The 18,705-nt window shown below is 39.8% G+C and overlaps 1 protein-coding gene across 1 annotated transcript in view; it reads left to right on the top strand.

Moving 5' to 3' along the window:
• The window catches only part of LOC133500796 (adhesion G protein-coupled receptor B1-like), a 326,242-nt gene that overhangs the window by 246,322 nt on the left and 61,215 nt on the right, over positions 1–18,705 (top strand). The window contains exons 19-23 of the mRNA XM_061819933.1: positions 3,596–3,698; positions 3,810–3,960; positions 4,049–4,118; positions 4,509–4,575; positions 15,790–15,875. Coding sequence (XP_061675917.1) covers positions 3,596–3,698; positions 3,810–3,960; positions 4,049–4,118; positions 4,509–4,575; positions 15,790–15,875 — 477 coding nt within the window. The remainder of the gene's footprint in view (positions 1–3,595; positions 3,699–3,809; positions 3,961–4,048; positions 4,119–4,508; positions 4,576–15,789; positions 15,876–18,705) is intronic.

The following is an 18,705-nucleotide window of genomic DNA, read 5'->3' on the forward strand; positions in this document are numbered from 1 at the left end:
CACACACTGCATGAGGGATTTTGGCCCACTCCTCCACACAGATCTTCTCTAGATAGACAGGTTTCTGGGCTGTCACTGAGAAACATGGAGTTTCAGCTTCCTCCAAAGATTTTCTATTGGGTTTAGGTCTGGAGACTAGTCAGGCCACCCCAGAACCTTAATATGCTTCTTACGGAGCCACTCCTTGGTTTTCCTGGCTGTGTGCTTCGGGTCATTGTCATGTTGAAAGACCAAGCCACGACCCATCTTCAATGCTCTGACTGAGGTAAAAACCTCACCTCCATACAGTGGAGACGTTCTGTCCCATGTTCAGAAAAACGCCCCCAAAGCATAATGTTACCACCCCATGCTTCACAGTAGAGAGGTGTTCTTGGGATGGAACTCATTATTCGTCTTCCTCCAAACACGGTTAGTGGAATTATGATCAAAAAGTTCAATTTTGGTCTCATCTGACCACAGAACATTCTCCCATGACTCCTCTGTATCATCCAAATGATCATTGGCAAACTGAAGACGGGCCTTGACATGTGCTGGTTTAAGCAGGGGAACCTTCCGTGCCATGCATGATTTCAAATCATAGCGTTTTAGTGTATTATAAACAGTCATCTTGGAAACGATGGTCCCAGCTCTTTTCAGGTCATTGACCAAGTGCTGTTGTGTAGTCCTGGGCTGATTCCTCACCTTTCTCAGGATCATTGAGACCCCACAAGGTGATATCTTGCATGGGGCTCCACTCCGATTGGGAATGACAGTCATGTTTAGCTTGCTTCTTCTTCTAATGATTGCTCCAAATGTGGACCTTTTTTTCACCAAGGTGCTTGGCAATTTCACAGCCCTTTCCAGCCATGTGGAGTTGCACAATTTTGTCTCTGGTGTCTTTGGACAGCTCTTTGGTCTTGGCCATGTTACAAGTTTGAGTTACTGATTGGATAGAGTGGACAGGTGTCTTTATGCAGCTAACGACCTCACACAGGTGCATCTGATGCAGGATAACACATGGAGTGGAGGTGGACTTTTAAAGGCGCACTAACAGGTCCTTGAGGGTCAGAATCTAGCTGATAGACAGGTGTTCAAATACTTATTTGCAGCTGTATCACACAAATCAATCGTTAAAAAAATCATACATTGTGACTTCTAGATTTTCTTTTTAGATTATCTCGCTCACAGTGGACATGCACCTACGATAAAAATGTCAGACCTCTCCATGATTTCCATGTGGGAGAATTTGCAATATAGCCCAGTGTTCAAATATTTTTCTTCACTGTAACTGTATGAAACAAAACTTCCTTCAACTAAACCACAACAAAAGTAAGTATAAATCTTTTTGGCAGTAAAGAAAAAAGGATTGCCATTTTTTTGATGTGCGTGCGGCAGCCTATGCACAAGCTACGCAGGGCATTGTCGGTCTGTGGCAAATGGAAGCATTGGTGATGAAGGATTGGCACTAAAGTTAAGCTCTGCAAGAGAGGTTACGGAATGCTATTGCTGTCAATCCACCTCATTAATCTATGCTCCCTACCCAATAAAATGGACGAATGTCATCTTCTGACAAAGACAGAGACTTGGGAACTTGACCCCAGTGGTGTCGTAATGCTTCCCGGCTTCCATCTTCACTGGGCAGACCGTATCATGGAGTTATCGGGGAAAACAGAAGGTGGCAGGATGTCCTCCTACAGTGGGTATGGAAAGTATTTAGATGCCCTTAAATTTTTCAGTCTTTTTTATACTGCAGCCATTTATGAAAATCATTTGGATTTTTTTTCATCACAAATTATACAAAGCACCCCATATCCATCCATCCATTTTCTTAGCTGATTATCCTCACAAGGGTTGCAGGGAGTGCTGTAGCCTATACCAGCTGTCAACGAGCAGGAGGAAGGGTTGACCCTGATCTGGTTGCCAAACAATCGCAGGGCACATCGAGACAAACAGCCACACTCACAATCACTGAAATGTTTTATTTACTAAACGGAATTCACTCCCATGTTGCTTGTGAGAGTCTGTCTCCTCCAAACCTGAGAAACAGCTGGAGTGAGGCACTAAATTAGCTGTACCATTATATCAGTGATCACGTTATGGTCTACCCAGATGCGTTCCTCATCCTACCTGGGAACTTCAACAATGCTTTGCTGTGTTTCTTAAATTCTACTCGAACACCGACTTTCCAACATTCATAAACAACACTCTGGACTTAGAGACACACTTGGAGAGGCCAACAAGGCCCTTCCCCCCTCGACCTTGGCCCCTAAAACCATCTCACTGTTAATCTATTCCCCTTTTACATACCACATATTAAATTCTCTGAACCAGTTTGCAAAAACGTACGCGTGAGACGAGCAGGGTCGTTGAGGCACTTAAAGACAGGTTTCCCACCAAAGACTGGACCATCTTCAAAGAGGTGTCCACCTACAACTCCATTACAACTCTTCAGGAGTACAGAGACACTATTAACTGCGCATATCAGCAAATGCATGGATGATGTCACCAACACTAAATGTCAGTGCCAATCAGAAGCCATGGCTGTCGGGGGAGGTTTACAAACCACTGAAGGTCTGCAACATGAATTTCAGCTTTTGGAATGCGAAGGGCCTGAGGAAATCCAGGACCTATCTGTGCTGTGTCATCCGGGATACCAAGAGGGAGGATTCCAGGAAGAACGCCTACTGCTTTAATGACAGCACTGACACCAGGGGTCTGTGGTGAGGTATTCAGATCATTACAGACTATAAACCCTCACCACAAAACTGCGACAGCTCCACCTCCCTATTAACTGTGGTGAATGAAAAATTTGATGACTTTGAGGCGCACAAGTGCACCCATGCACACAAGACTCCATTCTCTCCTGTACCAAGTGCCGACACTGACCTGGGACAGCATGAAGCTATAGCTCTATACTATAGGGGTGGCCAACCAGTCAGAGATGAAGAGCCACATTTTTTTACCATGTTAGGCAAAGAACCACATCTTACAAATCAAAGACCCAGATCATACACAAGGTCATCATTCCCTCCTCTCACACACATCCCTTTGCTCACCCAGATTTATTGGAAATGTCACACAACAACATGATACTACTACAGACTACCAAGAACACAGGCCAGTAATTTGAAAACAATACAATTATTTGCTCTGATGGCAACTGGCTGATGGAATTTCGGACAGGGAGATGGCAGTCAGGACGTGTCAGCAGCAACACATGCAGCACCCTCACTCTGAACAGGGGTGCCCTCAATGTTTTGTGTTGAGCCTTCTCCTCTTCACCCTGCTGTATTATGTCTCCACATCGACATACAACTATAACACATTCATTAAGTCTGCAGATGGCACAACAGTGGGAGATCTCATCAGCAACAAGGAAGAGACATAAAGTCATATATTGATCTACCATTCACTGACCCTGGTGAAGTATTCAAGGACTGATACTGTGTCGATACTGATGATGTAGATAAAAGTAAATTTGCAAAAGAAATGTGGGTTTTCACATACAAAATAATGACTGAGAAACAATTTGGATGAATATGTAAAGTCAGTCAGTTATGATAGAAACAATTGAAAACCTCATGTTTTATTTTTATTTCCTCTCATGTTCCTGCAGGTATATTCGGTCTGAACGATCTGTCATTCTAATCAACTTCTGCCTTTCAATAATTTCATCCAATGCCCTTATCCTCATTGGGCAGACCCAAACAAGAAATAAGGTAAGAACTATGTTCATTTTAAATTACAAGCAAGACATACGGCATTGTATAATGACAGCAAAGACTTTATGAAACATAAATCCCTTGCTGCTTAATTTCCTGCTATTCCAGGTATTATGCACCATAATAGCGGCGTTTCTTCACTTTTTTTTCCTGTCATCATTCTGTTGGGTCCTGACGGAAGCATGGCAGTCATACTTGGCAGTGACGGGTCGTCTCAGGAATCGTATTATACGCAAGCGTTTTCTCTGTCTTGGCTGGGGTTAGTCTTCCCTCTTATCTACCTATGTTTAAATTTTTGATATTATTTCTCATTCTTTAAATTTTAATACCACCTTTTTATTTCCCAGGTCTCCCTGCTCTTGTTGTTGCAATCTCAGTGGGTTTTACCAAGGCAAAAGGCTATGGAACACTAAGCTAGTAAGAATAGTTGTCAGTATATAATTGGTTGTGTACTGCATATTGATCTAAAATATTTAGGTGAACTATTGAGTAGTTTCATGTTTCTAGCACTTTTTCATATTTACTTGACATTACTTTTACATTGTTGTTTTGTAACCCATTTCCTTCACTCATTCCCTCTTTTTTTGTGTACCTTGTCATGTTTCCCACTTTGTACTTTGCTCTTCCATCACACCATTGTTGCCTCAAGTCATTGTGACTTCAAGTCTCACATTCTACAGTTCAGCAATTCAATTAATAGTACATTTCACTGCAGCATAAGCCATTCCGTATTCACATGCCATTTTTACATGGATTGCATTCTCTAGTTGTATGATACTATCCATATCTATCTCTTTTCTCTTGTAGCTGCTGGTTATCTCTGGAAGGAGGGCTTCTCTATGCTTTTGTTGGACCAGCTGCTGCTGTAGTTTTGGTATTCTTTGTTCTCTTTCTCTGCTGTTTGCCTTTTAGCAACTTTACATAAAATTACCTCAAAACTCAAACCTTTTTCACTATATTGTAACTAGGCATGTAACTCGGCATTATAGATGTCCAATTATTTTATCTGGATGTCCTTGGGGTTGAACCAACGAGTTGACTACTCGACATCTAGGCTTTAGCCCTCCGCAATGATGGTTAGCACTTGAAGTCAAATAAATGCAATAGAATGGACAGCTCGCTGAAACTCACAGGGGGTGGGTCCATGCCACAAACTAACAGTGGTGCCTCAAGCCCGTGGAACTATTTTAATTGAGACCACTACCGCAGTCACTACTAAAATACTGCATGCAAGTCTTGCCTCAAATATAGTGATGATTTCATGTTTATTTTTTTGCATATCTGCCACACACAAATGTTTCAAATGATCAACCCAAATTTAATGTCACTCAGACACAACCCAAGCTAATGCAAAATGCAGTTTTCAAATGACAATTAAATTTTATTTACCACACCCACACACATACACACATACAAAATCCAAACTTTTCTGTCCCTCTGTGAAAAAGTAATTGCTGTCTGCACCATATAGGTTGTGCCATCCTTGGCAGCAATAACTAAATTAAGCATTCGCGATAATTGGTGATGAGCCTTTCACATCGCTCTCAAGGAATTTTGTCTGACTCTTGCAGAGTCGATATATTGAAGGGGTTTCTAGCATGAACTGCCCATTAAAGGTCATACCACATCATCACAATTGGATTCAAGTCCGGACTTTGACTTGGCCATTCAAAAATTTTTATTTTGTTTTTTTTTTTCGAGACATTCAGCCGTGCACTTGCTGGTGTGATTCAGATTGTTGTCCTGCTGCATGATCCAAGAGCACTTGACTTTGAGGGGATGAACTGATGAACGGACGTTCTCCTTTGGGATTTTCTGGTGCACAGCAGATTGTTCAATAAATCACAGTAAGTTGTCCTAGTCCTGAGGCAGCAAAGCAGACCCAGACCATCACACTGCCACCACCATGTTTTACTGTTGGCATAACGTTCTTTTTATCAAATGCTGTTTTTACGCCTGACTTATCAGTCCACAGAATGTTTCTCCAAAAGTGTTGAGGATCATCATGATGGTTTTTTTTGGCAAATGTGAGACAAGTGTTTGTATTCTTTGCTGACTGCAGGGGTTTTCACATGGGAACACCCTTGGATGCCACTTTTGGCCAGTGTCTTTCTTATGGTAGAGTCATGAATCTTAACCTTAATTGAGGCCAGTGAGATCTGCAGGTCTTTAGATGTTGTGCGAGGTTCTTTTGTGACATCCTGGATGAGTCGCTGTCGCACTCTTGGAGTAATTTTAGTTGGTTGTCCACTCCTGGCATGGTTTGCCTCTGTTTTCAATTATCTCCATTTTGTGGATAATTGCTCTGACAGTGGTTCACTGTAGCCCCAAAGACTTGGAAATAGCTTTGTAACCTTTTTGAGACTGATGGATTTGAATGATTTTTTTCTAATTTTTTTTTCTTTAATTTCTTGGGATCCTGGCAATATGCATTGGTCCCTGAGCTCTTGTAGCCTACTTCATGTTCTCTGACAAATTCTATTTAGTGATTTCTTGATTCAACAAGTATGGCGGCAATCAGATTTGGATTCAGATTGTGGAATTAAACTCACCTTTCCACAAATTTGTGGTTTCCCACAGTTTCTTTGTGATTTAAAATTGGTCTGGGGGGGCAATTATTTTTTAACAGAGAGTCAGAAAGCTTTGGATTTTGTTGTGCCTTAATAAATTTAATTGCCATTTGTATACTGTATTTTACATTTCCTTGGGTTGTCTTTGACTGATACTCAAATCGATTTGATGATTTGAAACCTTTGTGTGAAAACAAAAAAAAAAAAAAAAATCAGGACAGGGGGCAATTACCTTTCTACATTAATGTATAATGGATGTACAAGTGTTCAGCATGCCCATTTGAAAAGGCAACCACTAACGCTAGCTGACGAGCTGCATTATTCATGCTACCTTTCAGTTAGAAAATCCATCACGTGCCCTACTGTAACAAAGAAAACACAATATAATGTAGCATCTGCCCAGTTCAAGAATGTGAAGCTCAGTCTCACAGGGCACCAAAACTCAAAGCACAATAAGGTTGCAGCTCAAAAATGATGAGCATTTATTGAATAGAACAAAATGAAAAGTTTTCTTTTTAACATAAATATGTATCAATACAATAGTATACAAAAATAAATTAAAATAGTTTTGTTGTCCTGAAAAATATGTTAAATATTATACAAATTCAAAAATAGATGTTGCAAAAAACTGAAAATATTAAAAAAATGGTAAAAATAAAGGTATAGTAAAAGTAGTACTTCAAATAACAAATCAAAAATTCTTTGCTTTTATGCCATTTTACCAGCGCTTGATATTTGGAATCAAGATTCCAGTATAGATTCTCAGAATGAACTGCAAATCTCTAGGTTACCTATCATTTAGTAAGGTACACACATAAAGACAATTGGCCTGTTTTTGTGTTGATTTTGCCCCTTCTCGACCAAGCATGTCAAATGCCAGACAATTCTGAGTCTTTATGATTATCCTATAAGATTGTCCTTGGGTCTTATTTAATGTTAAGAATTGACTCGTCCCAACAAAAATATGAAGTCGTTCAATCCCTAATTTCTCCTTGCAGTGATAGGGCTTTGTGTTTTTCATCTTATGCTGCGTTCACACTGGACACCTATTGAACTTTGACCCTGGATGTTCATTTATACCACATGTAGCAGAGAAAAGAAGGGGCAGAAGCTAGTGGTCCCCAGTGGGCCGTGGACCATTTGGTGACAGGTTACCCCCCAAGAAAAAAATCAAATAAAAATACCCTCCACCCCATTGATGATTAGCATCTGTCTGGACACTAAGTCGATGCCCACTCTTCCACCCCATAGACCAGGGGTGGCCATCTCACAGCATGCAGCTCTTTGCCTCCTTTCGTGTGGCTCTCGTAAGCCCATGAAAGCATATCATATACTGTAAAGTTCATTACGGTATTTCCATGTGCACTTTTCTTGAGTTTATTACGGTTGTTACAGGTATTGTGACAACAAGATCAGTATCTGTGTACTGTGCGTGGCCATGTGAGTGAGACGGGATTGGTCAGTGGGAGAGTGAGAAGGACAAAAAAGGCGTGATGGCGACCGGGGAATAGTGGCTTTACTGTTCCCACCACCCAGCTCAGCTGTGCAACGAGAGAGGGAAGAGTTAACCATAAGCGGGACGACCTCGGCACGGAGAGTACGTCTCCCCTGCATCTCCTGACCACAGTCACGTGACTGCAGTTGGAAAGATTAGCACCGTATTTCTGCAAAACTGGCTTTCATATTCCATGAAAAAAGCTCAAAGGTTCCCAGTCGGGTGGTGATCTTTGGAGAAAATAATTTGCCAATTTTGCTCTCAGAATGTCAGAAAAAATGCACAGCTAAATGAAAATATGTAGAAGAACAAGGGACATTTTTACCAGAGCAGGAGAGGTCATATTTTGTGTTGTTTTTTGTTTGAGAACAACAGCAAGCCACTCCCAGCCTTGTGTCAGATGTCTGTTGTATTTCATGACTTCAAATCTTCACTTCCCAGTCATAAGTTAGTCACTTTGAAAAATCACACAGAAAAGCAGATGCAGTTTAAATAATACTATGAATAATAATGAAGCATCCAGAGACAAATGCTTGCATCATATCAAGTGGGTTGGAACCGTGGAAGGGCCAAAAATCCAAACATTGAAGGGTAATTTGTTTAAAAAAAATGCCTCAGTGATGTCGTTGAAATTTTGTGTCCTGAAAAAAAGAATCTTAAACAAATGTTATCAGACTTTAACCTGTCCCGCCACACCATTGAACAGAGAATATCAGACATTAGCCTGCTGATTCACACTTGCACTCAGACCTCCAATCATGTGAGTATTTTAGTGTTGCATTACATGTGATGTGTATGATATGGCCTATAGAGCTTGTGCACCTACGTCACCAAAATCACGTGACTGGCTATATTGCCGGTCAAACAAAGCATTGTTCAGTGCTAAGTCCATTGAGACGAAACGTAAATATGTCTTATAGCATGATGCCCAGAGGTTTGTCCGATACCGTTTGTCAGATTCCGCTTATCCGTAGGACTAATCGGGAGAAATGTCCTGACCGACTCTCCAGTTAAAGGGTTAAGCTACCCCTTTGCCCCAGCCGACTCTAACGCCGTGCGTGCAGGAGGACGGGAGCTTCTTAAAACGGTGTCGAGATGTATTCGCCAAGGTGTACTAACTGCCTTTAGTTTTGCAGAGCCAATCCGGTCTGCCCCAATTGTCCACCTTGTCGAGTAACAAGGTGACAAAGTGTTCGCTCTGCTTTTACAGCAGCTCCATCTCTTATGAATCGATTGCACTTGTCATTGACCTAGTAAATTTAACAATCCTTAATAGGATCGTACGGATTTGTTTTATCTTAAGCCGGAGATTATCAATGAGTGACTGATTAAAATAGAATTTTTACGACTAAATGATGTTAATGTCGATGACGTTGGATCTTTAATGAGGTAGAATGGTAATAATGAGATAACTCAATATAAGAATGACATAGATAGATGAAGATGGAAATTCTAAGAATTTAATAAAATGATAAAAATTGTTCAGATAACATTCATTCTACAGTCATTCCCGCCAGACGCGAGGTATGGTTGCGATGTTAAGGCAAAATTCTATGTTAATTGAACATAAATAAAAAAAAAATAAAAATGGTTAAAATGATAAAAATTGTTCAGATAAAATTCATTCTACAGTTATCCCCAACAGACGCGAGGTATGGTTGCGATGTTAAGGCAAAATTCAATGTTAATTGAACAAAAATCAATAAAAGTAAAAATGGTTAAAATTATAAAATTGATGGTAAGAAGGATAAGATAAATGATAAAAATAGCAAAAATCAATATAAATGAAGTGAGATTCAAAGCGTCTAAAAGCATCAGAAATGAGGGATAATAGACATTTTTGAGTGAGCCTGTTAGTGTTGATCAAGTCCTATATAGCTCGAAGCCTAATTTAATAATAAGGGTTTTCGGGATTACGGATAAATTGTCAAGCCAACTTTCCCTTCATAGGTAACCACGTAATATCACTGGTATTATCCTGCCATTACCTTATTATAGTAGTTTTACTTGCGCCCAATCTCAAAAAGAGTTGTCAATTTAAGCACTCCAAGTTGCCAAATTCCTTCTCCCCGCCAGCTTGCCACACGACTATTACACCTATAGAAAGACCTTGTCTCTTTCTCAGCGAAAACTGAACAAAAAGCCCTGAACTTCCGTATCCAAGGTTTTAATACCTTTTTGGTGGAACATTCTGGAAAATGTTGGCTGAATCCTGCCTAGTGGGAAGGGCCTCCCTTGGTTCATCCTGTCGGGCCCCATTTGCCATTCCTGGCTTGACTTGTCATACCCTCTTTAGCTTCACTCAATTTTGTCATTCTCCTTTTAATTAATAAATGCATCTTTGAAAAATATAATCACAACTCGCGTTCGGTTTCTCCCTAATTTTGAACAATAGCATAAATGTATCAAAATTCTTGTCAATACAATTGACCCCCTCCGTACAGGGCACTTAACCACGCCTCCTGAAGTCACGTCACGCCACGTGCGCTCACGTAAGACAAACAGTAAAAATGGCAAATACAATACAATACATTCTGAACTGAGACAGACTCTATGCTTCTGATTTCATTCAAATCAACAATATATTATAGATTCTAAATATAATACATTCTTAACTGAGAGAGACGCCATGCTTCTGATTTCATTCAATCATTCACACGTAGCAATGTTATGCTAGCAAAGAACGTCTCATTCATTTATAGGAGACGTGTATTAAAAATCAAATTTAGGGCATATCTTCGTGCAAACACAGTCTGGTTAAGCTTCGGCCGCGAGCCACCAAGAAACCAATACGTTTGTGCAGTCCGATCATCGCTAAATATCGCTCAACAAAGAATAAGTGTGGCATTCGTTCACACGTAGCAATGTTATGCTAGCAGAACGTCTCATTCATTTATATGAGACGTGTATTAAAAATCAAATTTAGGGCATATCTTCGTGCAAACACAGTCTGGTTAAGCTTCTGGCTGCGAGCCAGCAAGAAATAAATACGTTTGTGCAGTCCGATCATCGCTAAATATCGCTCAACAAAGAATAAGTGTGGCAATCGTTCGCACGTAGCAATGTTATGCTAGCGCAGAACCTCTCATTCATTTATACGAGACATGTATTGAAAATCAAATTTAGGGCATATCTTCGTGCAAACACAGTCTGGTTAAGCTTTGGCCGCGAGCCAGCAAGAAATCAATACGTTTGTGCAGTCCGATCATCGCTAAATATTGCTCAACAAAGAATGAGTGTGGCAATCGTTCGCACGTAGCAATGTTATGCCAGCGCAGAACGTCTCATTCATTTATACGAGACGTGTATTAAAAATCAAATTTAGGGCATATCTTCGTGCAAACACAGTCTGGTTAAGCTTCTGGCCGTGAGCCAGCAAAAAATCAATACGTTTGCGCAGTCCGATCATCGCTAAATATCCTTCAACAAAAAATAAGTGTGGCAATCGTTCGCACGTAGCAATGTTATGCTAGCGCAGAACGTCTCATTCATTTATAGGAGACGTCTATTAAAAATCAAATTTAGGGCATATCTTCGTGCAAACACAGTCTGGTTAAGCTTCTAGCCGCGAGCCAGCAAGAAATCAATACGTTTGTGCAGTCCGATCATCGCTAAATATCGCTCAACAAAGAATAAGTGTGGCAATCGTTCGCGCGTAGCAATGTTATGCCAGCGCAGAACGTCTCATTCATTTATACGAGACGTGGATTAAAAATCAAATTTAGGGCATATCTTCGTGCAAACACAGTCTGGTTAAGCTTCGGCCGCGAGCCAGCAAGAAATCAATACGTTTGTGCAGTCCGATCATCGCTAAATATCGCTCAACAAAGAATAAGTGTGGCAATCGTTCACACGCAGCAGTGTTATTCTAGCGAAGAACTTCGAATTCATTTATACGAGACATGTATTGAAAATCAAATATAGGGCATACCTTCGTGCAAACATATGTGTTCCGGTTGATATTAGATGGATTTAGTTGATGATGCGGTCTTCCACAAAGTTTGATCCATCGAAGGCATTTTTCGTACTGGGTCTTCGGTTTTGGAAAGGGTACGAATCGAACTCCACCAACTAGCCTTTTAGGATACCTGTCGTCACTCTTACAAAGTCCGTGACTACACCTCTTAACCATATTTTTTGTTAATTAACCCAAATACGCGATAAAACGCTAACTAAACCTATACTGGACCATTCAATGTTGTCAGAGAAAATGGCGGGAGCAAAAACGGGCTTTGGTCTATGCAGATCTCTGGCCTCTGATTGGTCAGTGACGCGGATTGCGCAATATCCACGGAGGGGTCAATTCTCTCATGCATTCTCAGGCTTGGTTTAGTTGGTTGCTCATCATGTGTTGCCTTGTCTGAGAGAGACAGCCATACACAGGTTATATTCTTTTCACAAAGCTGTTTGAAAGCATCTTATTTTCTGCTAAAAGTCTAGTGGAAAAATAGTTGAACTCTATTTCTGCTTCCCGACATCCTGCGTGGTCATTCGAGTGTGACGGGCTTCCTGTTCAGTAACTTGATGCTGCAACCATCTTGAAAAACGTTAGGTGTGACCTGACAGCTGCATCCTGTCACTATCTTTACATCAGAAATAAGATGTGAATGCAAAGATATAACAATAATTGGGTTCTTAAGGTTGCTAACCCCGATATATGTATGTAATACAAAGATATGAAAAATAATCAGGCTTATATAAGGTTACTGACTTTGGTATACGTGTGCAATGCAATGAGGAGCTAAGTGGGTAGGCTACGTTTATAAGAGAGATCTTTGCTGTGCTGGTGACCCAATCAAGTATAATTTTGTTTGGCGACATCTGGTGTTCAATTTGAGAGTTGGTGGCTCAGCTCAAAACATGAACCTTAAGCCATACACCCCAAATGTTATCAATGCGCTCCATTGCTATTTGTGGTATGGCAACCTATCTGACACGTTAAACATTTAGAAGGTAATAATAACCAAAGTTACGTGGAAAAATTAGAGACACTTGGCATAGAGGACCCATATTTAATGCGGAAGTCATTGTTTTCACCGATAAGAAAGTGGACTGTTAACCCGCTTCCACTAGTCTTGGACAATTGGATCTACACATATATCTAGTGAGTAAGGCTTCGAGATTTACACAGCAGAGTTTGAAAGCGTATAAAGGTCTGGACGCATACAACTACTTGGTTGCTGGATCTGTTCTCAATCAAGAATAAAACCCACGTATAGAGTCACTCAGATTTTTTTCAATACAAATGCCAATATTGAAATTAATGACCCCTGGTTTTACACAAACTCGCATTCATTAACTATGATTGCGGGGGACAGAGGACTGAGACGGCACCTCCGTACACGGAAGCGGATCGCTGCCACACGTAAACGTTCTTTGCAAGAGATAGTTTATTTTCTTTTTTTAAATACACATTGTTTTCAAATGAGTCAATTTGTCATTATAGATACTAATTGGTAATTTGAGATTATGAATAATTCCTACCTGAAATGAAGTGATCACTACACAAGCGTCTGAATTTGGTTGGGCACCAGCCATCACGTTTAATTGCCGAAATCCATTGATCTTTTATGGTCTTTTCAGCTGGTATGCTATAGAATGATCCCTTTGAATATATGTCTTCTGTTCTGACAACCAACAGCATAACAGGTCTCGGGTATTGTAAATATTCTCCTCCAGTTCAATGCCTCCCACAATGTCGAGCAGCTCTGTTTGACCGGCAATATGGCGCCATGAAAATGGTGATGTCATGTGCAGGAGATCTATTTGCGGTAACAGTAAAAAATATGGCTCTTCATTTCTGACTGGTTGGCTACCCCTGCCATAGATGATCCAATTCCATGATCAGTCACCGCTGTCGCCCCTGTTCAGTGGTCGGTTATCATCCAAACAGGAAGCCAACAGAACTCCAATGCCACCCCATGTCACAGACGGAGCCTTCACCGTGATTGCCGAGATTGATAAGTTGATACAGACAGTATAAAAGTGTTTGGACTTTTGACATACATAGATCACTCAATTTTTTTGTGAATAGAAAATAACATCATTAAACCATAGTATTACGACTACAATAATCATGTAATTTTACCTAATCTACAAATGAACATAGCTATCTGCCATTAAAAAAAAAAAATAATAATCCAATGCATCCTGGAGCACAAAAAATTGTTTCAGGTTTCAAGTTTCATTGGCTCATTTTGACCTCTAAATATGGGACACACATTTACGGATTTGGAGCCACATGAAATATCATTTAGACACATCAAGATTGGGTTGGCCACGAGCCAATGTATAAAATGCAACCACAGCTAACCCAACTGTTTGTTCACTGAAAATGAGTACAAAAATAAACCTGACACTGACCTGAACTTTTGATATGACCAAAATATTGAGGATGACATTTGGGCGCATAGTCAAAATCTTTTCCATTTGTCTAAAAGGAAAGGAATTTTAGTTGATCAATAACAGGACGACTATTTCCTTCCATACAGATTGTAGCCATTTATTCTTTCCGACTAGTCCTGATGCTGTGCAGCGCTGGCTTCAAATTAATTTGAGCACGTGTTTATCAATCTCCTTAAATGACTGATTGCAGGCCACAATTATCAGTAATAATATTACATTTCAAACTAGAAATCACACTTTATATTGCATTTTTAATACTCTATAAATTTGTTTAAAAAAAAAGAATACAGTCAGTGATTTTGTATGAGCTGTGGTTGGTTATGCAGCTGTGCAATGCATTGCTGATTGGCTTTTGGAGCACAGCTTCACGTGTATTTGTCGCACGTCTGTAAATCCTGTTTTTGTGTGTTTGTGTGTGTGTGTGTCCTTTTCGGCTGTTAGATCAAGCATAATGGAAAATCTGCACCCCTTTATGCCGGAACAGTTTTATTGTGTCGCAGTGGCCTTTTGAGATTCCTCTATGATTTCTTAATATTTTAATAGAGGTTTATAGAGGATCACAGTCGATCAGTCAAACAGAATGCTGAAAATTCTTTCAACACTAAAATAAAGAAAGACTAGGCGAAAAGAGCAAGGCCAATAACGTTCACCCCAACATCGTGGGTATTGTGCTTTTGCAATGACTCTCGATGTGACCAGATGGGATGTATTTGTAAATGTATGGTATTTTGCTTGATCACCTGATTCATGTCACTTCTTAACATGTCGCTTCGTGCCACTTCGCACCAACTTGTGCCGTTTGTATTGACTTTGTGTAATTATACCGTGAAATGTCAAATTCACGTCCGGTATGAACGCAGCATCTATTTTACCGATATGTTATTAATACTTTAAGATTTGGAAAATGAATGTCATTTTGCTTAAATTTTGCTTTTCCATTAAATTCTATATTTATGTCATCATTCACTAGGAATGTAATGGTAATTTTTTTAGAACAATTTGCAGCAAACACTATCGCTTTGAAATCACAAAAATTACAACTTATTTCCTGTAATGGCAGTTGTGCACATATTAATTATTATTAGTAACAGTAATAGATGATGTATGACAACACAATCACCATTACATAAAGTAAACAAGTGAACATTATGTTATGACATAATAAGTGACACAGAACAGTATATTGCCAAAATCTCAAGTCATTCAAAAGGTGAGATTTTATTTCTGTCAGTGATTTCTCATAAAAGCACTTTCTTTTGTATTGGTACATTTTTCCTGTCCTTTGGTTTTTTTTTTCATCACAATGCTTTTCATCATGAAAACAATTTCTGTCTTCCCTTATTTATAACAGAGAAAAAGTTAATTTTATGGAATATTGAATTGTAATGAATTTTCATCTCAGAATTTTTATTGGGTGTGTAATATTTTTGTTATTTACATTTCGCATAGTATATTGAGGTCTTGCGATAAGTAGATACAACTTTGCATAGGGTTTGATTTTTATTTTTTTATGTCTGTATTTATTTTTGCATTCTGATGATCATAATTTTTCTGCATGCTGTCAAAAAGCGAAAATGTTTCTATTTATGTATTAATTGTACACTTCTTCTTTTGGCAGGTTAACATGGTAATTGGGATTCTCGTTTTTAACAAACTGGTGTCCAAAGACGGCATTACTGATATGAAACAAAAGGAGAGGGCGGGGTATGCCTTATACCACACTTTTACACTGTCACCTATATCCAGCCTGGTGGTGTAGCTCACTAAATTATTGGGACAAATGTATGCACATTTTAATATGAATTACATTTGAAGAGTTGAGACGCAAAAGCAGATTTATCCATTTTGTGAGAAACAACAAAAATTGATATATCTGCAACAAAAATGGATATATCTGCTTTTGCGTCTCAGCTCTTCATTTGTTCTAAGAAAGGTTGTTAAAATAGCCCAAGTCAGATGAATGAAGAATTCTTTAATTTAAAGCCACTTTATAATTATGATATATACAGTGAGCAAAATATGTATTTGAACACCGTGCGATTTTACAAGTTGTCCCACTTCAAAATCATAGAGGAGTCTGAAATTTTCATTTTGGTGTATGTCCATTGTGAGAGACTAAATCTAAAATATATATATATATATATATATATATATATATATATATATATATATATATAATTTTTTTGAATAATTTGTTTGTATGTTACAGCTGCAAATTCATAATTTGAAAACCTGTGAAAATCAATGTTAATATTTGGTACATTAGTCTTTGTTTCCATTTACTGAGCTCAAAATGTTTCCTGTAGATTTTCACCTGTTTGCACACACTGTAGCAGGTATTTTGGCTGATTCCTCCGCACAGATCTTTTTGAAATTAACCAGGTTTCTGGGCTGTTGCTGAGAAGCATGGAGTTTGAAATCCCTCCAAAGATTTTATATTCGGTTTAGGCCTGGAGGCTGGCTAGACCACTCCAGGACCTTGATATGCTCCTTACAGAGCCATTCCTTAGTTATCCTAGCTGTGTACTTCGAGTCATTGTCATGCTGGAAGACCCAGCCATAACCCATCTTCAATGCTCTGACTGAGGGAAAGAGGTTGTTCCCTAAAATATCACAATTCATGGCCGTGGTCATCCTCTCCTTAATACAGTGCAGTCGTCCTGTCCCATGTGCAGAAAAACACCCCCAAAGCATGATGCTACCACCCCCATGCTTCACAGTCGGGATGGTGTTCTTGGGATGGAACTCATCATTCGTCTTCCTCCAAACATGATTAGTGGAATTATGATCAAGAAGTTCCATTTTGGTCTCATCTGACCACAAAACCTTCACCCATGACTCCTCTGTACCATCCAAATGGTCATTGGCAAACTTAAGACGGGCCTTGACATGTGCTGGTTTAAGCAGGGGAACCTTCCGTGCCATGCATGAGTTCAAACCATGACGTCTTAGTGTATTACCAACAATTACCTTGGAAACAGTGGTCCCAGCTCTTTTCAGGTCGTGTAGTCCTGGGATGATTCCTCACCTTTCTAAGGATTATTCAGACCCCACGAGGTGATACAGTATGTTGCATGGGGTTCCACTACGATTAACAATGACCGTCATGTTTAGCTTCTTCCAGTTTCCAATGATTGCTCCAACAGTGGACCTTTTTTCACCAAGTTGTTTGGCAATTTCTCCGTAGGCTTTTTCCAGCCATGTGGAGTTTTGTCTCTGGTGTCTTTGGACAGCTCTTTGGTCTTGGCCATATTACAAGTTTGACTCTTATTGATTGTATGGGGTGGACAGGTGTCTTTATGCACCTAACGGCCTCACATAGGTGCATCTGATTTAGGATAATACATGGAGTGGAGGTGAACTTTTAAATGCGGACTAGCAGGTCTTTGAGGGTTAGAATTCTCACTGCGGGAAGGAGGTTATTCCCCAAAATCTTGCAATACGTCTCCCAGGTCATCCTCTCTTTAATTCAGTTCAGTCGTTCTGTTCCAAAACACCCCAAATCATGATGCTTCCAGCCCCATGCTTCACAGTGGGGATGGTATTTTTGGGATGATTTTCCTCATCCTTCCTCCTCCAAACACGGTGAATGTACCATCCATCCATCCATCCATCCATCCATCCATCTTCTTAGGCGCTTATCCTCACAAGGGTCACGAGAGTGCTGGAGCCTACCAGTTGTAATCGGGCAGAAGACAGGGTACACCCTGAACTGTTTGCCAGCTAATTGCAGGGCACATGGAGACAGACAATAGTCACACTCACATTCACGCCTCGGGGCAATTTAGAGTGTCCAATTAATGTTGCATGTTTTTAGGATGTGGGAGGAAACCAGAGTGTCCAGAGAAAACCCATGCAGGCACGGGGGGAACATGCAAACTCCACAGAGGAGGGGCCGGGATTGAACCTGAGTCCTCAGAACTGTGAGGCCAATGCTTTACAACTGAGTCACTGTGCTGCCCTAATTAAAACCCAAAAAGTTTTATTTTGGTTTTATTTTGTTGTCATCCAACTTTCTTCGATGTCTTCTCTGAATCAACCCAATGGTAATGGGTAAACTTAAGACAGGCCTGGACACGTGCTGATTTAAGATAGTGAATCTTCCGTGCCATGCATGATTTTAAACCAAACAGTTTGTCTGTTACCCACAGTAAACTTTGAATCAGTGGTGTCACCTCTCTTCGGGTCATTGACCAGCGCCTTCTGTCTAGGTCTGGGCTGATTCCTCACCTTACTTCGGTTGACTTTTTAGATGCGGACTAACAAGTTTTTGAGGGCCAGAATTTTTCCGAATTGGCTGGTTCAAATCCTTTTGCAGTCAATAAATGTAATTATTTTTAAAAATCCTACCTTTTGATTTATGAATATTGTTAAAAATTATTTCTCTCAAAGTGGAAATGCACCAAAGATGAAAAGACACCTCCATTATTTCAAAGTGAGAGAACTTGCAAAATCACAGGGTGTTCAAATACTTGTTTTCCTCACTGTAGGATTTAAAATCCCATACCTATTATATTATGCAACTGTATGATGT

The sequence above is a fragment of the Syngnathoides biaculeatus genome, chromosome 5 (genome assembly GCF_019802595.1).
Source record: "Syngnathoides biaculeatus isolate LvHL_M chromosome 5, ASM1980259v1, whole genome shotgun sequence".
NCBI classification, from domain to species: Eukaryota; Metazoa; Chordata; class Actinopteri; order Syngnathiformes; family Syngnathidae; genus Syngnathoides; species Syngnathoides biaculeatus.